The sequence below is a fragment of the Ovis aries genome, chromosome 11 (genome assembly GCF_016772045.2).
Source record: "Ovis aries strain OAR_USU_Benz2616 breed Rambouillet chromosome 11, ARS-UI_Ramb_v3.0, whole genome shotgun sequence".
Taxonomy (NCBI): Eukaryota; Metazoa; Chordata; class Mammalia; order Artiodactyla; family Bovidae; genus Ovis; species Ovis aries.
The window spans coordinates 36,112,129-36,131,401 of record NC_056064.1 but is presented as its reverse complement, the minus strand read 5'-3'; the positions used below and the strand labels follow the sequence as shown (position 1 = coordinate 36,131,401).

The following is a 19,273-nucleotide window of genomic DNA, read 5'->3' as shown; positions in this document are numbered from 1 at the left end:
CTCCCGCCTTCAATCTTTCCCAGCATCAGGGTCTTTTCCAATGAGTCAGTTGTTCGCATCAGGTGGCCAAAGTATTGGAGTTTCAGCTTCAGCATCAGTCCTTCCAATGAATATTCAGGACTGATCTCCTTTAGGATTCAGGACTGATCTCCTTTAGGATGGACTGGTTGGATCTCCTTGCAGTCCAAGGGACTCTCATCTCAAGAGTCTTCTCCAACACCACAGTTCAAAAGCATCAATTCTTTGGCGCTCAGCTTTCTTTATAGTTCAACTCTCACATCCATACATGACTACTGGAAAAACCATAGCTTTGACTAGATGGACCTTTGTTGGCAAAGTAACGTCCCTGCTTTTTAATATGCTGTCTAGGTTGGTCATAACTTTTCTTTGAAGAGCTGGGTTAGGGGAGAGCATTCTGGGTATTTCTGAAAGAAAGATCCCTGCCCAAGGCCATGTCATTTATGGGGATCAGTGTCCACCACAGTATGTGGGGAGGGAGGTGAGAGGAACAGAGCTCAGTCTGGCTCTTGCCTCTTACCCAGGGCCTGCCTGGGGCCTGGCTGAGCCAGGCTGCACAAGGCCTCCCACTGCAGCTCCCAGAGAGTTCCTCCAGCCTTAGCAGGGGCCCCCCAGGCCTGACGTGTGTGCCGCCCCTGAGGCGCCACTGGGTGCGGGGTCTTAAGACCTGCGCAGTTGGGTGCTGACTCAGCCCCAGCGTCCCCTGTGACTTGGCCTTTCTACCCCTCCGGTCTTCAGCTGCCTTCTCTGAGAAGAGAGCGGGTGGCCCAGCTGACCTCCGAGGCCCTTCAAGCTAGGCCCTTGTTGGGCGCACAATCAGTTCCTTCTTTAGCAAATGGGCCAGGGAGGCTCGAGCCAGTAGTAAGACACTGCAACTGTGCTGCTCTTGGGAAACCCCAGATGGAATCTGGCATGGGCTCCAGAAGGACGCACTGTCTGCGTGAGGCTTCTGGGCCTCCCTGCCCTCGTGTCCCTGTATGTCTGAGCACACGTGCACACACATACGTGCACTGCCCACCCACTGCCAGAGTGTTGGACAGAAGGGGTTGTCGTTGTCCACGACCCTCCTGCCTCTAGACAAGACCAGGCCCCTGTCTGCTCAGTCTGGGGCCCCACTGTGCTTCCACCCCCAAGCGACCTCACCCACCAGGAACGCTGGGGCCCTTGGAGCCGCGATGCATGCTGACAACAGGGCTTGGTGTTCTTGGCCTGAGCTGGGACCGCCCACCTCCAGGCTGCTCAGCCCATCCCCATCTGCCAGAAGGAGCATAGAAAGGAAGTCTGATGTCATGAAAAAACACTGGGGATCCAGAAGCAGATTCCAGAGGCCCTCTAGACCCTGCCCAGGAGCCTCACTTTCCCACTGGGGAGATGCGGGGCAGGGAGTAGAGTAGATATTCTCCTACAGTATACCAGGGATGTGGGTAAGGTTGCTGGATTTAAGAAATAAAAATACAGGACAGTCAGTTAAATTAGAATTTCAGATAACAACTAAATTTTGTTTTATTTTATTTTTTAACAAATCCACACTTTTATTTATTTTCAAGAAGTTTAAATTCTCGAAGGGTACAGCATCACATGAATTTTGTGTCCAATGGCCTTAGCAGGAAGGTTGCTTTGGAATTTGGCATGAACCATGCCACTGTTTCCATGAGCTCGAGTGATCTTTCCCCAGATTACTCTGGTTTTGTTAGGTTTTCCACCAGGAGTTACTGTGTTGTTCTTTGCTTTGTACACATAAGCACATCTCTTGCCTAAATAGAATTCAGTTTCATCTCGAGCATATATACCTTCAGTTTTCAGGAGAGCCGTGTGTTCCCTTTGGTTCCGTAGACCCCGTTTATAGCCAGCAAAAATTGCCTTGGACCACAACCTTCCAGACATATTTGTCGTTTTAGAAGTCCGTTCCCAGCAGGCCTTCATAGGGTCCAAGATGGCTGAAAGAGCAACAACTAAATTTTAGTTTAAGTATGTCCCAAATATTGCATGGGACATATTTATTTATGCTAAAATGTTATTCAATGTTTATCTGGAATTCAAATGTAACTGGCATCCTGTATTTTTTTCTGGCAGTCCTACATCTGTGTCAGTGGACGCCAGAGGGAAGCAATGCCATCATCCTGCCCTCCTGCTTCTCCTCAGGGTGCCAACCTGCCTGGTCCCTTCACCTTTTCAGCCTCGTACATCTACCCCTGAAGCTCCTGCATGCCCTTCTTAGCATCCTCATTCCACTCCCTAGGATACCCTTCTCCCTAAGCTCACCCATCTTCCTCTACCCGAAAGGCTACACCTCTGTCAGGCTCCAGGCCTGGGCAGAGGGGCAGGAGGTTCCAGGCAGATACCTCAGGTCTTGGGTGTTGGAGGAACAGCGTCCTGGAAGCCCAAGTCAGCAACAACTCACTAAGGAAGCAGCGTGGGTGCTGGGGGGAGAAGGCTCCAGAACCCTCTGCACTAGGTCTCCTCCGGCAGAGGAATGGGCTAAGTCCATAGCCAACTACTGGGGGTTGGGGGGAGGAAAGACATGCTGCTCCACACCCCACTCCCCATTCCCTTCTCCAAGATCAGTCAACAGGAACTGCAAATAGAGAAGGCATTCTCTGGGGCCATACCCCAATTCCACTTGGATCAGAGACTGGAAGATTCTGTCCTTAGGGGCCAACAGATAATGAGAAGCAGAGACAGAGAAAGAGACCAAGGAGAGAGAGATACACGGAGAGAGATCAGGAGAGGCAGTGAGACACAAGACCCAGGAGCGAACCAGGGACAAGGGCGATGGAAACAGAAAAACAGACTCCTCCAGGAAGACAGGCAGAGATTAACAAAGAGGAGAAACAGATGGGAAAGCAGGGAACATGTAGGAATGGAGAGAAACTGCATGGAGACAGAGACGGGGAGAAACGTGGCAAAGCAAGGAGGGGTTAAACAGAAGGCAGAGATGACTGGACGGGGAGGGACGAGAAACAGAGATAAGGAGAGAGCATGGAGAGAAAGAGAAAGCCAAAGGAGGGTGGCTGTCCTTTCCTACTAGGTGGGGGCTAGTTTTCAGGGGCGAAGTCAGACTTGGGACACAGCAGGAACTTCTAAACACCTAAGAACTGACCCTCTCCAGGATCCCTCCCCGTTTCCCCAGGTCTAGAACAGCACCCCAACGACCATCTCCATTTCGCCCCTACCCCAAGTGTCCGGGCTCCATCTCTCCAACTCCCGCAAGGTTTCCTTACGTCTCGTCTGTGTTTGGGCGTCTGGCTTTCCCCTGTGCTGATCGCCCACCGAGACGGTCTCCCACCCCACCCTCCAGCCTGGTCCCCCGGGGAGAGAGTTCGGGGGAGACCCAGCCCAGCTCCCCGCCCCGCTCCGCCTGGCTCCGGGGGGAAATCCCGCGTTGAGCGATGCTGCCACCTGCCGGCCGGATCCGGAAAGCACAACGCTCCTCAGGGCTGGGCGCGCCGGCGGATCGGAATCCAGCCCCTGCAGGCCGGGACCGCGGCCTCGGGGGATCTTTCTAGGAATCTGAGTGGGCCTGCTCGCCCGCGCCCCGGCTCGCCTGGCTCTGCGGACTCAGCTCTGCGGACTCAGGGACTAGTCTCAGAATCCTGGGGCCTCAATTTCCCCCGTAGTCAAATGGAGGAAATGTACCAACGCCTCCTTCCTGGATTTCCAGGACGGTGAGGGCGGGGCAAGACTGTACCAGTGCCCTACTCCCGGTTCTCCTTCCCCAGAAATCAAGCAGGCCGCCCCTCCCTCTCTTCTCGGCAAAACAAAACCAAACAAAAAGTGGCACCTCCCTCCGTTACAATCCCCTGACTCCACTACGAGGCCTTCCCTTCCGCTCTTCCTCTGCCCCTCAGAAGTCCATGTGGGAAGGGACTTCCAGTGGTCCAGCTCGCTCGGGCTGCACCCCTCTCCATCTCAAGCTGGGACCACTTAGAGGGTGGAGCAGTTAGGGGTTGGGAAAGGGTAGCTCAGCAGTCTTGAACTGACACCACTATATGTATATATTTAAAATCAGATAATCTTTTCTAACTCCCATTTCCCAATCCAAACTTCTTCCCCCTCCCCCTCCCCCTCCTTTTCCCAGGTTGGGCTCTTGCCGGGTGCATCAGCTCCGCCTCCAGCCCGAGGTGGGGCCCTATAGGTGGAGAGTCGTGGGAGAGGTCGCGGCCCCGCCTCTCTCCTCCTGCCCCTACACACGGAAGCTCAGTGGCCCCCAGGCAAAAATGTCTGACACCTGGGTCGCCAGCCTCTTGCTGCTTGGCCTGCTGGCCGGCCTCCAACAGGTGAGCGCTTGGGAGGTAAAACTGGAATTTTCAGACTCCTATTCTTGTGGGTCAGGGGCTTGCTTCTGACTTCCGATCACCACCTTCCATTGTCAGGATCTCCTCGTGACCACAGGCAGTTAGCAACTCCTTTCTCTTTTTCGCCGGGGAGGTAATAGGTAGAGGACGCGGAGGGAGGTCCTGAGAAGGTCTGGGTTCTTTCACCTAGTGGGGTACTGTGTCGTAGGACCTATTCCCGCACACCGCTGTCTGACATCTAGCGCCTCTCGGAGACTGGGGTCTTTGACCCCCAATTAGCCTTGACTTGCCCTTCTCGCTCCTTCCCGCAGCGTCAGAAAGCCGGGACCTGAGGTCTGGACTGAGATCTGGACGTCTCGCCAGCTTGTCTCCCCAGCTCCGTTCTTGCCAGTGCTGGGTGACCTTGGGGGAAGTCCTGGCCCTCTCTGGGACTGTGTTATCTGTGCTTGTGCTCTGGAGAAAAGGAGGCTCCCTCTTCCCTGTTTGGAGTGGGGGTAGGATTCTAGCGGGTGATAGGATTTGATCTGGCTGCCTGACCCAAGGCTGGGATGATCTCGAAATCCGTGATTTCCAAGGGTAAGGCAGGAGGTCAACACCCCCACATTTCCTGTCTCCCCGCAGCCTGGGGGAAGGGCAGTCTATCTGGTTCTGAGATGGGAGATTATCCTGGAAACTGACATGGCTCTGGAATATGGATTTTTGACCTCTGTGAGAGTCTGAGGGAAGGGCCAGGCCAGCTCCCCACGACGTTCACTGACTCTGCCGAGCGACTTCACCCCCAAAGCCCTGCTACTCCTCCACCGCCTGCAGTGGGTTTGTGCCAGCACCAGGCTGTGCATCCTTTTGTTGACTTCTCCCAGCAACTCCACGGGGCAGGCTGTTAATGCCCTCGGTCCACATGTAAGCTAAGTGGAAGTCACCCAGAATCACCCCAATGTTTGATACCACCTCAGCCAAGATCACCCCCTGTTTAAGAAGTGGGTGAGGGGGAGATAATCTGGGAGAGGATCCCCTGCTCCTCCAAACAGGAGCTCAAGATTAATTCGTTAAATCTACTGTCTTTTTCTCAGTTGGGGGCCAGGAGAGAGGGAGGCACAGGGGCTGGGATGAAGGGAAGTGGGTATGCTGAGTGCCTGGACCCCTTGGGCTGTCCCCAACTCTGCAGTCACCTCACCCTCTCTGGGCCAACCTACAGGGGTTCATTCCTGCTCCTGACCCTACTGGCCAAGGCTTTCAAGAAGGAGGTGTGCACAGGGGACTGAGCACAGAAAAGGGGGGTCAGCCCAACCGTTATTGGCTGTCGTTGGTGTTCTAAGCTTTATTGTTGTCGTTAGCGAGAGAACTGTTATTTCAAGATATAAAGATATCGTGGTCTTGGGATTTCCCTGGTGGTCCAGTAGTTAAGACTTCCCACTTCCACTGCAGGGGGCACAGGTTCAATCACTGGTCAGGGAACTAAGATCCCGATATGCTGCGTGACCCTCCCCGGATCCCCAAAGAAAGAGATATGGTGGTGGTCTCATAAAAAAAGTTGGCTTCTTATTCTTGAGCTGTGGTTTTTTTATCCCCCTGGAGGCTGGTGTGGGGTGACAGGAACACTTTAGCTGTGTTCCTCTGCCTGCTTCCCTTCCTCCCCCGACTGCCTGGGAGCGACCAGGATGAAATGAAACCAGGTTGTCAATGAATGTTCTTTCATTCTGCCAAAATCCTGAGTATTGGTTTTCAACAGACAAAAATCCCTTCCCTGGTGGAGTTTTCTACTGAGGAGACAAACAGCAAGATAGAGTAAAATACGTAGTATGTTAGATGTTGACAGGAGCTATGCAGAGAAAGTAAGCACAGTTAGGAGAGAAGAAGTGCTTTGTGAGAGTAGATGTAATTTTAAGTAAGATGCAGAGAAGGTGCTGGAGCCAGCCTCTCAGATTCCTGGGGAGAGAGCACTCCAAGCAGGGCTTATACACATATTTTTATGTTAATCAGGTGAAATTCTATAATGATAGCCTCCACATGGCCAGAACTAGTGCAGAAGAGAGAGGGAGGGGGGAGCTGTTTCTGGAGAGGAGGGTCCAGCCCTTCTCAGAGCCAGGAAAGCCCAGTCTGGGTTTGAAGGATGACTGGAAGTTCAGTGGGCCCTGAAGGCTCAGGGACAAGGGCCTGCCCCTGTAGCTGGGGAACTCCCAGTGGGTGGTGGGTTGGTCATGGTGTCTGGGACCCAGGGAGCCACTGAGGGGAGCTTCCTGCAAGGTTTCTGGTGATCGGATTTGTGGGATAGGCACTTGCCAAGGTGTTGGGAGGGACTTCGGTGGGGGACTGTGATGGTGGTGGGTTGGAAGGGTGGGTTAGTGGTGTGGGCTTACAGACCTAGGGGTGAGCGAATGTGGTAGGAGGTGTGACGAGAAGAGGAAGGAGAGCGGGGGCCGCCAGGCGGCAGCTAGGGCTGCACCTGTTGACCCAGGGGACATGTGGAGTGAGTTGGAAAGCAGGTTTGAGGGAAAATGCTGATCCTCGGGGCTGTGAGGTACCTGGGTGGCATCTTGGTGGAAACCCTGGCCTCCCGTTTATGACCCAAACCTTGCTTTTTCTCTTCCACAGGCTGCAGCTACATGTGGTCTCTTCTTGTAAGTCTGGGGTTTGGGCTGTAACTTCCATTGTTGGGAGGAGACACCCCAAATCCTGCCCTGCCTACCTTCATCATCCTCACCCACTCCCCTTCTAGCCAGAAACCATCCCCCCTGACCCAGAGAAGGGGAGTCCACTCTTCTACCCCCTTGCTCCTTCCACCAGCCAACCCATGGGCAGTTTCACACTTGGGGGTCACTCCCCACAATGAGGAGGGGCTGAGGGGGGCGATCTCTGGGCAGCAAAGTGTTTCTACCGAGTCAGCCCTGGAAGTTTCAGGAACACTGAATCCCTCTTGCCTCCTGTTCTGTGGGCCCCATCATCTCGCCATTCACTTTTAGAGTTTGCTCCCGGACCCTCCCCGCTGTCCCTTTCCCCCTGCATCTCTTTAGAGTGATGCTGTGACCACTACAACACTCAATCCCATGCCTGTCCAGTAAGGTCAGCAGGACACTCATTACAGCCATCTTATAGATGAGGAAAGTGAGGCCCAGTAAGGAATGCACCTTGGCAGGAGTGCACAAGGCCAGTATTGAGCTGAACCTGAAACCCAGGTCCCGATCCCAGCCCCAGGTTCCTCCCACTAAGCCCAGAGGGGCCTGTAACCCTGCTCTGCCAAAGGTGTGGCTTGTGCCCTGAGCACATGGTGGGTTTTAGGGAAGCTAGGATCCTTCTGCCCTCCTCCCCTGCCCCCGCCTTGATACCAAGAGCCTCTATCCCACCCCACTCCCAGCACCTGCCCTAATGGATGCTGTGGGAGCAGCTGCTGCCAAGAGTACCAGCCGGAGCGGTATGAATTCTTCTCTGGCCCCTTAAGGTGAGCCCTGGGCCAGTTGTTCTGGGCACAGTCCTCCAATGGGTCTGGCCCACACAGGACTGGACTGGACTTCCTGCTGTGAAGGGTGGGGCTGGGTCAAGGGAGGGAGGATGGTATGGTGACTGGAGGCTTGGCCTGATGTTGGTGGTTCCTTACCCCAGGATTTTTGTCATCATCTTCCTGATTATTATACCCCTCCTGTGCATCTGCGGCGTGACTAAGCACTTGTATCTCAGCTGCAGAAAGTCAGAGCAGGAGGCCCCAACAGCGCTCCCGGAACAGCCCCCCATTGCTCCTGTAGAGAGGGTCACAGCACCCATTTCTGAGCCCCCGCCCCCCTACAGTGAGGTGGGTATCCATCACAACCCCTGCTCTGCCCCTCAGCTGTCTGTACCTCCCTTTTCTGAGTTTTAGAGCGACTGGGGCAGTGATGAGTGTCCTTACGCCGTGTCTCTGGGCCCTGGGGCGGGCTCTGCCACCAGTGTGGGGTCTCTCCTCTCCCTGGTAAACCTGCCTCCACCAGCACACGGGTGGCGATGACCAGTGGCCCGCCCTAAGAAGTCACTGTGTCTCCTCCTTTCCCTGCAGATTATTCTGAAGCCTGTTCTGGGTCTGCCTCCCTTGGAGCCGCCCCCTCCCTACAGCTTCAGGCCTGAAGAATATGCCGGGGTGCGAAGAGGCATCGACAGCTCCACCTTCTGATCCACCTCCTGCCTGGAACCCTGTCATCAGCCGCCTCCCCAGTGCCTCCTGGGTCAAGCCACAGACTCTCAGGAGCCCTGGAGCACCCTCGCCCATCCTGCCACACCTCTGCCAGTTTTTGGCTTTAATTTATTGCTTTTCTACCCTCGTTCCATGCCAGTTGCTTCTCTTGTCTTAAAGGCTGGTCTGGAGTGACGTGCCGCCCCTCACCTCACATTGTTAGTTAGAGGCTGCCAGGAGGAAAATGTGAACAGTTGGAGGTGCCCAGCAGTGGAATGGGCTACTCTGAGCAGTGGAGGAGGCTGCACCCTGGGGTGCCAGTGTGGCCTGGACAGCCAGTTCTGAGATGTTTGGGAGGACACCAATGCACCCTGCGAGATGGGAGCGCTTCAGCTCTCTCCCATTCTACCTGAATAGAGAAGACCCCATTGTCCTCCCCCTACCCCCAACACGTTCTCACTAAATTTCAGTTGATTGTTGCTGAGAGTCTGCCTCTGACTGTGGGGAGGTGAGCTCAGACATTGCTGGGATACATGGTTGTGTGTGTGTGTGTGTGGAGGGGGAGGTGGGGGGACTGGAGGTCACTGTGCCTGAAAAATCCCACCATCGATGCGCCTGGAAGAACAGCACATCAGATGGTCACCCGGCAGGAGAGGATCTCGGCAGATGTTTTGACCTCTGGTTCCTTGAGGTCTTTGGGTGCCAAAGAGTCCGGACAGGGACTAGAGATGGGGAATGACCACCGTGTGCTTCCTCATCCCGTCCTCCTGCTTTCTCCTGGGACACTTAGAGCTCAGTTCTGACTCTGTCATTATGGGGGTGGCGATGGGGCGATGCAGAGGTGAGTAGGGGAGCTGGCCATCTGCGGGGCAGGGTCTTGGAGGCCTTGATCTGCTCTACCCTGGAATCTCGCGAGGGAGGAGAGGAGAGAGATCTGCCCTTCTCCTCCAGTCCCACAGGGTTCTGGGCACCACCACTCAGCCTCATCTGCGGGCTTAACCCCTCAGGAGAGGCGGTCACCACTGCAGCGTGGGAGACAGTCTTCACAGGGCGTCATTATCCCTGTGGGGGCTGGCATGGGATATGCAGTGTGAGAGACACCCCTGTGCCATTATCTCAGGGGCTCAGGCAGGCCTGAGCTCCTCCACCAGGACCCTGCCTTGGCACTGCTCCAGGCAGAGGGCACAGAAGCAGTGCTGGCCAGTGTTCCTGGGGGGTTGGAGGTAGGACCGGCCCTGGTGTGCTGGTAGGGATTCCTTCTGCAGGCCTCTTCCAAAAATAGCCTTTCTTGGGGCCCCAGGTCCTAGACAGGTGACAGGGGCAGGGAGATGGCACAGCCAGCCCCAAAGATGCTAGGGATAGGGGCTGTTCCTGCTGGAGACAGGGACCCAGAGGAAGAGCAGTTAGAGGCAACATAGCTCTGGAGCTGGTGCTAGAGTGAGCCCAGTCACAGGGAGTCTCCCTTCCGTTTCAGGGGTGGATCAGGGGAGCAGAAGGAAGATATGGAGGTGCTTTGTGTAAACGTGGAAAGCACCCGTTAGAGAAGTACCAGATGGTTGCCCTCCCTGTGGTAAACACTCGCCCCAGTGGGAGGATGTTAAGCCATGGGCTTTGCAGACCCGGAAGAGGAGGTCATCCCCTACCAGGATGCCTGCCTTTCATTGAAGGTGATGTAGGGGCTTTAAGTCCTTCCCAGCAGCAGCAGAGTGGCCTAGAGAATAGTGGTTATCCTGAAGCCCAGCCTGGCTGGGGTCGAGTAGCAGAAATTGTCAGTACTCTGCCTCTCTGCTGTTGGTGGGAGTGGAAATGGTGTGTTCTTCCCGGAGGGCAATCCAGCAGTAGCCATTCACTACACAGATATTTACGAAGACCCTACTGTGTGTCTGGTGCTATGCACTCTGACACTATGCCTGGTACCCATGAAAATTTAAAATGCCCTTGACCCAGCAATTCCACTTCTAGGAATGATCCTTCAGAAATGCTCATTTAAAAGAGTTCAGAGAGATGTCCATCAGCATTGTAGCTGGGGATAATTGAAAATACCTTTAATGTCTGCTGATAGGAGCCTGTTAAACATACCAGGCCCTCCATACTGAGAATGCTCTGCAGCCTTTAAAAAGAATGAAGTGGATCTGAAGAACCGACCTGGCAGGATGTCTTTCATTTATTGTTATAGAGAAAAGGCAAGTTGCGGAACAATAGTCTATCACCTCAACTTGTAAACATATACTACACCGTATAATTATGATATATATTTTCCCCTTTGCAATGTATAGAAAAGATACTGAAGGATAAGAATTAAGCCACCTTGGCCACACTTTTAACAGTGGTCTGCACTGGGGGATAGAGGAATGGAAGTAGTCAATTTTAAGGGAGGATTTTAATTTTGTATGCTTTGTCATTGTTTACATTTTCCACAATGAGTAAGCATGACTTTCACAAATTTTAAAAAGATCTCTTTAATGCAATATAAAGGCGACCTTAAAAGTTAATAAAGACGCATCATGTGAACTTTGATAGATGGCAATTCATGTATTATTGACCCTGCTATGAGGAAGAGGCTCGAAGGATTCCGACACAGCACACACATGACATGTATGGGACCCAGGAAATAGGTGAGTGACGGACATGGGACTTGTCAAACGTGAGGACATAAGATGCCTGTTTGTTACACCTATGCAGGACTGTGATGGGCACTCTATATGTTGGACGTCTGGCTGGTGGGTTGGGGGGATGAGCAGTTTCACAGTGATTGAGTATTCATCCCTTGTGCTGGTTTAGCAGCTCACACCTAATGAAAAATAACCGAAAGGTGGAACCACTTAGTATGTGAATGAATGATTAAGTGAACAAGTGAGTGAGCAAACAAACATGAAAGTCTTCCACAAACATTTTTCAGTGATGGGTGCAGCCTGGTTTGCTCCAAGAAGGTGCTTTGTGGCTGTGGACTTGCCCTTCTGTCAGCAGAGATTCTCCAGAGGACTGGGGAATGTAGGAAAGGCTGTGAGGCAGGGAGCAGGTGGGAGTTGGGAGGGGGAGCCGGGGGCTCGGCTGCTGCGGAAGCTAAGAGGAGGGACGACACCAAGGATGCTCCCTCAGCCTAGCACTCAGAGTCAGACCTCCAGCTTCTGACTTTTTAGCTTCAGCATCCAGCATCTCCAAGTCTCAGCCTCTGTTTGCACAATAGAGAGATGTATCCCTTCCTGTCCTGCTAGGAGTTTGCTCTCTGACTCCCAGGTTGGGAGGGGCTGAGAAGCTAAGATATTTCAGAACGTGAAAGTCGCTCAGTCGTGTCTGACTCTTTGCAATCCCATAGACTGTATAGTCCATGGAATTCTCCAGGCCAGAATAGTGGAGTGGGTAGCCTTTCCCTTCTCCAGGGGATCTTCCCAACCCAGGGATCGAACTCAGGTCTCCTGCATTGCAGGTGGATTCTTTATCAGCTGAGCCACAAGGGAAGCAAAGAGTTTTCAGAGGCTCTCCTTGATTCCAACCATACCTTTCTTCCCAACCACACCTCGGCCACAGCTTCAAATGGGCACACCTGATCTTGTCATCCCTAGTAACTTCAACCCTCCCACTTCCTGATCCTCCTATTCCTCCAGCTCAGGTACTGTATTACCCCACACTAGGGATCTCTGAGCCTCCTGAGACCTGTGAGCCATCAGCCTTAGCTCCTTGCAGAACCGTCAGCTACATCCTCACTGTGCTTACCCAGCTAGAAGTCCTGGATTCCTCCTTTGTCCTTTTCTGTATCCATTGTGAAAGTGAAGTCGCTCAGTCGTGTCTGACTCCTTGAGACCCCAGGGACTGTAGCCTACCAGGCTCCTCTGTCCATGGGATTTTCCAGGCATGAATACTGGAGTGGATTGCCATTTCCTTCTCCAGCGGATCTTCCCGACCCAGGGATCAAACCCTGGTCTCCCACATTGTAGGCAGACGCTTTACTGTCTGAGCTACCAGGGAAGCTGGTACCATTGTACTCACCTGGAATAATCCCAAATCCTGACTGGATCCAACTTGTGCTCAAGAACCAGTATTACCTTTGTGACTGGACTCACCTCAAAATCAAAACTACAAACCTCAACACCATAGAAGCTTTACTTCTTGAGATGACTAATTCTACTCTAATCTCCCACCCTTGTAACCTCAGTCTCAGGCGGTGATGGCACCAAACACTCCAGAGGAAAATAATGGATGCAGTCACACAAGAACCACCCGATTCTGCCTCTGCTCCCACCACCACCTTTGATTACAGTGGAAATTGCATCCCACGCCTCCAGCTGATTCTGCCCTCCTCAGAGCTTCTCAGGACGTTGCTCCCGTAGCCACTCCTGTGTCAGCTGTTTCTCCCTCATTATTGGACCTTTATTATGATCACCTGTGCATCACTGTGTCCTATGACCCTTCTTTGAGAAACCCTCCCTCGATCCTCTCATCCCTCTTGTTCTCAATTTCTCTTGCTTCAACCAGCCCTTTGTCCCCATCATTACATGAAATGGTTCTTGTCCATATCACCTACATCTTGCCAGAGTCAAAGGTCAATTCTTGAGCCTCAGTTACTCATCTCTGGGCGTTTGGCACATTTAGCCACCTCTCCTTGAAGAAGCTTTTTCTCTGGATTTCTCTGATGCCACCTTCCTTGGTTTTCATCCTGTTCACCTCTGCTCCTTTTCAGGTTCCTTCACTTTCCTTCTCCTCCACCAACTCTGAATGGCAGTTGGCTCAAGGTTCTGTCTTTGGGCCTCTTGTTTTCACCTTCACTCACACTTGTTATGGGTCTCAGTCACTGCTGTGGCTTCATAGTCTTTATCTGTTGTCTGATGAATTACAAATCTTTATCTCTGACTGAGATTTCTCCTCGGAGATCTAGATTTACATATTTAACTACCTAACATCTCCACTCTACTAGGGAAGTCTGAGCACCGAAAAATTGATCTTTTGAAGTGTGCTGCTGGAGAAGACTCTTGAAAGTGCCTTGGAGTGCAAGGAGATCAAACCAGTCCATCCTAAAGGAAATCAACTCTGAATATTCATTGGAAGGACTGAGTCTGAAGCTAAAGCTCCAATAGTTTGGCCACCTGCTGTGAAGAGCTGACTCATTAGAAAAGCCCCTGATGCTGGGAAAGATTAAAGGCAGGAGGGGAAGGGGACGACAGAGGCTGAGATGGTTGGATGGCATCACTGACTCAATGGACATGAGTTTGAGCAAACTCCAGAAGATGGTGAAGGACAGGGGAGCCTGGTGTGCTGCAGTCCATGGGGTCACAGAGTCAGACAACTGAGAGGCTAAACAACAGCAGCAGCATCTCCACTTGAATGCATTTCATAGTCCAAACTAGGTTCTAACTCCCCTCCACCCACCCCAAAGCCAGTCCTTCCCAAGTTGTCCCATCATAAAAAGGCGGGGTGGTACTACCCACCAGCCTGCTTTTCAGCCCAAGAACTGAATTATCCTTGTTATTGTTCACTCGGTGGTGTCCGACTCTTTGCGACCCCATAGACTGCAGCATGCCAGGCTTCCCTGCCCTTCACCATCTCCTGAAGCTTGCTCAAACTCATGTCCATTGAGTTGGAGATGCCATCCAACCATCTCGTCTTCTGTTGTCCCCTTCTTATCTTGCCTTCAATCTTTCCCAACATCGGGTGTTTGTCTTTTCCAACACCACAGTTCAAAATCATCAATTCTTCAGCACTCAGCCTTCTTTATGGTCCAACTCTCACATCCATACATGATTGCTGGAAAAACCATAGCTTTAACTATGTGGACTTTAGTTGGCAAAGTAATGTCTTTGCTTTTTAATGTGCTGTCTAGGTTGGTGATAACTTTTCTTCCAAGGAGCAAGTGTCTTTTAGTTTCATGGCTGCAGTCACCATCTCCAGTGGTTTTGGAGGCCAAGAAAATAAAGTCTATCTCTGTTTCCATTTTTCCCCATCTATTTGCCATGAAGTGATGGGATTGGATGCCATGATCTTAGTTTTTTGAATGTTGAGTTTTAAGCCAGCATTTTCACTCTCCTCTTTCACCTTCATCAAGAGGCTCTTTAGTGCCTCTTCACTTTGTAGTGTCATCTGCATATCTGAGGTTACTGATATTCCCCCCCCCCCAATCTTGATTCCAGCTTGTGCTTCATCCAGCCTGGCATTTTGCATGACTCTGCATATAAGCTAAATAAGCAGGGTGACAATACACAGCCTTGACCCACTCCTTTTCCAATTTGAACCAGTCTGTTGTTCCATGTCTGGTTCTAGCTGTTGCTTCTTGACTTGTATACAGGTTTCTCAGGAGGCAGGTAAAGTGGTCTGGTATTCCCGTCACTTTAAGAATTTTCCGCAGTTTGTTGGGATCCACACAGTCAAAAGTTGTGTCATCAATGAAGCAAAAGTAGATGTTTTTCTGAAATTCTCTTGCTTTTTCTATGATCCAATGGATGTTGGCAATTTGATCTCTGGTTCTTCTCCCTTTTCTAAATCCAGTTTGAATATCTGAAAGTTCTTGCTTCACATACTGTTGAAGCCTAGCTTGGAGAATTTTGAGAATTACATTGCTAGCATGTGAAATAAGTACAACTGTGGGGTCTTTGGAACATTCTTTGGCATTGCCTTTCTTTGGGATTGGAATGCAACTAACCCTTTCCAGTCCTGTGGCCACTGCTGAGTTTTCCAAATTTGCTGGCATATTGAGCACAGCACTTTCACAGCATCTTACACACAATCTTTTAGGATTTGAACTAGCTCAGCTGGAATTCCATCACCTCCACTAGCTTTGTTCATAGTGACGCTTCCTGTGGCCCACTTGACTTCACACTCTAGATGTCTGGCTCTATGTGAGTAATCACATCATTGCGGTTATCCAGTCATTAAGATCTTTTTCGTATAGTTCTTCTGTGTATTCTTGCCACCTCTCTTAATCTCTTCTGCTTCTGTTAGGTCCATATCATTTCTGTCCTTTATTGTGCCCATCTTTGCATGAAATATTCCCTTGGTATCTCTAATTTTCTTGAAGAGATTGCTAGTCTGTCCCATTCTATTGTTTTCCTCTATTTCTTTGCATTGATCACTGAGGAAGACTTTCTTATCTCTTGTTGCTATTCTTTGGAACTCTGCATTCAGACGGGTTTGTCTTTCCTTTTCTCCTTTGCCTTTAGCGTCTCTTCTTTTCTCAGCTATTTGTAAGGCCTCCTCAGACAGTCATTTTGCCTTTTTTCATTTCTTTCTTCTGTGTGTGTTACAATAATACTTTACTTGCAAAATAAGTAGTGGGATAGATTTGCCTTTGAACCATAGTTTGCTGATTCCTGACCTAATGTGTGATGGACTTACAATAAGTACTTAATGAATTTCTTTTAAATGTAGAATGAAGTAGTAGAGGCAAGATTTGTATCCCATTACATTCTGTAGTCTGACACTGTTTCCACTGTTTCCCCATCTATGTCCCATGAAGTGACGGGACCGGATGCCATGATCTTCGTTTTCTGAATGTTGAGCTTTAAGCCAACTTTTTCACTCTCCTCTTTCACTTTCATCGAGAGGCTTTTTAGGTCCTCTTCACTTTCTGCCATAAGGGTGGTGTCATCTGCATATCTGAGGTTATTGGTATTTCTCCTGGAAATCTTGATTCCAGTTTGTGTTTCTTCCAGCCCAGCGTTTCTCATGATGTACTCTGCATAGAAGTTAAATAAGCAGGGTGACAATATACAGCCTTGACGTACTCCTCTTCCTATTTGGAACCAGTCTGTTGTTCCATGTTCAGTTCTAACTGTTGCTTCCTGACCTGCATACCGATTTCTCAAGAGGCAGGTCAGGTGGTCTGGTATTCCCATCTCGCTCAGAATTTTCCACAGTTATTGTGATCCACACAGTCAAAGGCTTTGGCATAGTCAATAAAGCAGAAATAGATGTTTTTCTGGAGCTCTCTTGCTTTTTCCGTGATCCTGCGGATGTTGGCAATTTGATCTCTGGTTCGTCTGCCTTTTCTAAAACCAGCTTGAACATCAGGAAGTTCACGGTTCACATATTGTTGAAGCCTGGCTTGGAGAATTTTGAGCATTACTTTACTAGCGTGTGAGATGAGTGCAATTGTGCGGTAGTTTATTTTTTGGGCTCCTCATTTCTTTTTCTTGAGATGGTTTTGATCACCGCCTCCTGCACAATGTTACGAACCTCTGTCCGTAGTTCTTCAGGCACTCTGTCAAATCTAATCCCTTGAGTCTATTCATCACTTCCACTGTATAATTGTAAGTTATTTAATTTAGGTCATACCTCAATGGCCTAGTGGTTTTCCTTACTTTCTTCAATTTAAGTCTGAATTTTGCAGTAAGGAGTTAATGATCTGAGCCACAGTCATCTCCTAGTCTTGTTTTTGCTGACTGTATAGAGCTTCTCCATCTTCGGTTGCAAAGGATATGATCAGTCTGACTTCAGTATTGGCCATCTGGTGATGTTCACATGTAGAGCCGTCTCTTGTGTTGTTGTAAGAGGGTGTTTGTTCTCTTGGCAAAACTCTGTTAGCCATTGTCTTGCTTCATTTTGTACTCCAAGGCCAAACTTGCCTGTTACTCCAGTTATCTCTTGACTTCCTACTTTTGCATTCCAGTCCCCTATGATGAAAAGGATATCTTTTTTTGTATTAGTTCTAGAAGGTCTTGTAGGTCTTTGTAGAACTATTCAACTTCAGCTTCTTTGGCCTTAGTGGTTGGAGCATAGACTTGAATTACCATGATATTGAATGGTTTGCCTTGGAAACAGAGATGATTCTGTCGTTTTTGAGACTGCAACCAAATACTGCTTTTCAGACTGTTTTGTTGACTATCAGGGCTACTTCATTTCTTCTAAGTGATTCTTGCCCCCAGTAGTAGATATAATGGTCATCTAAAATGTCAGTGTTCATTCTTGCCATCTCCTGTTTGACCACTTCCAATTTACCTTGACTCAGGGACCTAACATTCCAGGTTCCTATGCAATATTGTTACAGAATCGGACTTTACTTTCACCACCAGGCACATCTACAACTGGATATTGTTTTCACTTTGGTACAGCCTCTTCATTCCTTCTGGAACTATTTCTCTGCTCTTCTGCACTAGCATATTCAGCGCCTACCGACCTGGGGGGCTCATCTTTCGGTGTCCTATCCTTTTGCCTTTTCATACTGTTCATGGGGTTCTCAAGGCAAGAATACTGAAGTGGTTTGCCTTTCCTTTCTCCAGTGGACCACGCTTTGTCAGAACTTTCCACAATGACCCGTCTGTCTTGGGCGGCCCTACACAGCATGGCTCATAGTTTCACTGAGTTAGACAAAGCTGTAATCCAAGTGATCAGTTTGGATAGTTTTCTGTGATTGTGGTTTCATTCTGTCTGCCCTCTGATGGATGAGAATAAATGGCTTGTAGAAGCTTCCTGATGGGAGGGACTGGCTGTGGGGAGAAGTCTTGCTTTGGTGAGCCAGCCCTAGTCAGTAAATCTTTAATCCAATATTCTGCTGATGGGTGGGGCTGTGTTCCCTCCCTGTAGTTTGGCCTGAGGCCAACCTATGGTAGGACTAATGTCAGTAATGGCCACCTCCTTCTAAAGGACTTATGCCAACTTGCCACAGCTCCCAGCACTATTGTATTCAGTGCCTCTGACCCCATGGCAGGCCACTGTCGATCCACGCCTCGTCAGCAACTCCTAGACCCTCACAGGCAAGTCTGGCTCAGGCTCTTGTGAGGTCCTGGTATGCACAAGGTTTTCTTGGGCCCTCTAAGAGTCTTTTCCCCCAGTACTTTGGAAGTTTTGTAGTCAAATCCCACTGGCCTTCAAAGTCAAATTCCCTGGGGGTTCTCAGTCCCTGTTCTGGATCCCCAGGTTGGGAAATCTGTTGTGGGCCTTGAACTTCTGCAACAGTGCCAGAACTTCTTTGGTATAATTGTTCTTCAGTTGGTGGGTCGTCTGCTTGGCAGCTCTGTGGTGGGGCTATTGGCGACCTCCTCCCCGAGGACTTTAGCCACACACGGTGCCACCCAGGTCTGCTGCAGCCAGAGCCTCTGTTCCTGCGTCAGGCCACTGCTGACCCGTGCCTCCGCAGGAGACATTCAGCCACTTACAGGCAGGTCTGGCTCAGTCTCGTGCGGGGTCACTGCTCCTTTCCCTGGGTCCTGGTATGCACAAGGTTCTGTTTGCACCCCCTAAGCGTCTCTGGTAGGTCTGAGGTTTGATTCTAAATGTGATTTCACCCCTCTTGCCGTCTTTTGGGGGCTTTCATTTGCCCTTTGATGTGGGGTATCTTCTTTTTTGGTGGGATCCAACCTTCTTCTGCTCATGGTTGTTCAGCAGCTAGTTGCGATTTTGGTGTTCTCACAGGAGAAGGTAAGCACACGTCTTTCTACTCTGCCATCTTAGAAGGTTGAATTATCCTAATTTCTCTCTTTCCTTTACCCCCTCATCCTGCCTGCAGAAGAGATCCATGCCCCTTCTCTCCCTTTCTCCACTGCAGCCCTAGGCAAGGTCACCACCAAGTCTAACCTAGAGAGTCCTACTGACATCCTAACTGATCTCCGTCTCACCCGCTGCAATTCATCCTGTTTACTGTAGCCAAATGACTCTTTGCGAGCCCATGGGCACCAGGCTCCTCCGTCCATGGGATTTTCTAGGCAAGAGTACTGGGGTGGGTTGTCATTTCCTTCTCCAGGGAACTTCCCAACCCAGGGATCGAATCCAGGTCTCCTGCATCGTAGACGGACGCTTTACCATCTGAGCCACCACGAAAGTCCTTCTAAAGCATAAATAAGGATAAATAAGTTACTCCCCTGCCTAAAGGCCTCTGACGATTGCATGAATTGCCCAT

The 19,273-nt window shown here is 50.5% G+C and overlaps 2 protein-coding genes across 4 annotated transcripts; one reads left to right on the top strand and one right to left on the bottom strand.

The window, feature by feature from the left end:
• Positions 1-1,485: 1,485 nt before the first annotated feature.
• Positions 1,486-3,691, bottom strand: LOC101107369 (large ribosomal subunit protein eL33-like). 3 transcript variants are annotated; one of them, XM_060394849.1, is made up of 2 exons: positions 3,418-3,691; positions 1,486-1,955 (listed from the first exon to the last, which is right to left on the bottom strand). In XM_060394849.1, exon 2 carries the CDS (start codon positions 1,939-1,941, stop codon positions 1,570-1,572), a length of 372 nt encoding a protein of 123 aa, XP_060250832.1. In that variant the 5' UTR covers positions 1,942-1,955; positions 3,418-3,691; the 3' UTR covers positions 1,486-1,569. The 3 variants fall into 3 exon arrangements, with proteins under 3 accessions (XP_060250832.1, XP_042111762.1, XP_042111763.1); XM_042255828.2 differs by lacking the exon at positions 3,418-3,691 and adding an exon at positions 3,192-3,302; XM_042255829.2 differs by lacking the exon at positions 3,418-3,691 and adding an exon at positions 2,361-2,887.
• Positions 3,692-4,227: 536 nt separating this feature from the next.
• TMEM92 (transmembrane protein 92) lies at positions 4,228-8,930 on the top strand. The gene is made up of 5 exons (XM_027974709.3): positions 4,228-4,295; positions 6,906-6,931; positions 7,666-7,749; positions 7,911-8,097; positions 8,338-8,930. Exons 1-5 carry the CDS (start codon positions 4,236-4,238, stop codon positions 8,449-8,451), a joined length of 471 nt encoding a protein of 156 aa, XP_027830510.1. The 5' UTR covers positions 4,228-4,235; the 3' UTR covers positions 8,452-8,930.
• The last annotated feature ends 10,343 nt before the right edge of the window (positions 8,931-19,273 follow it).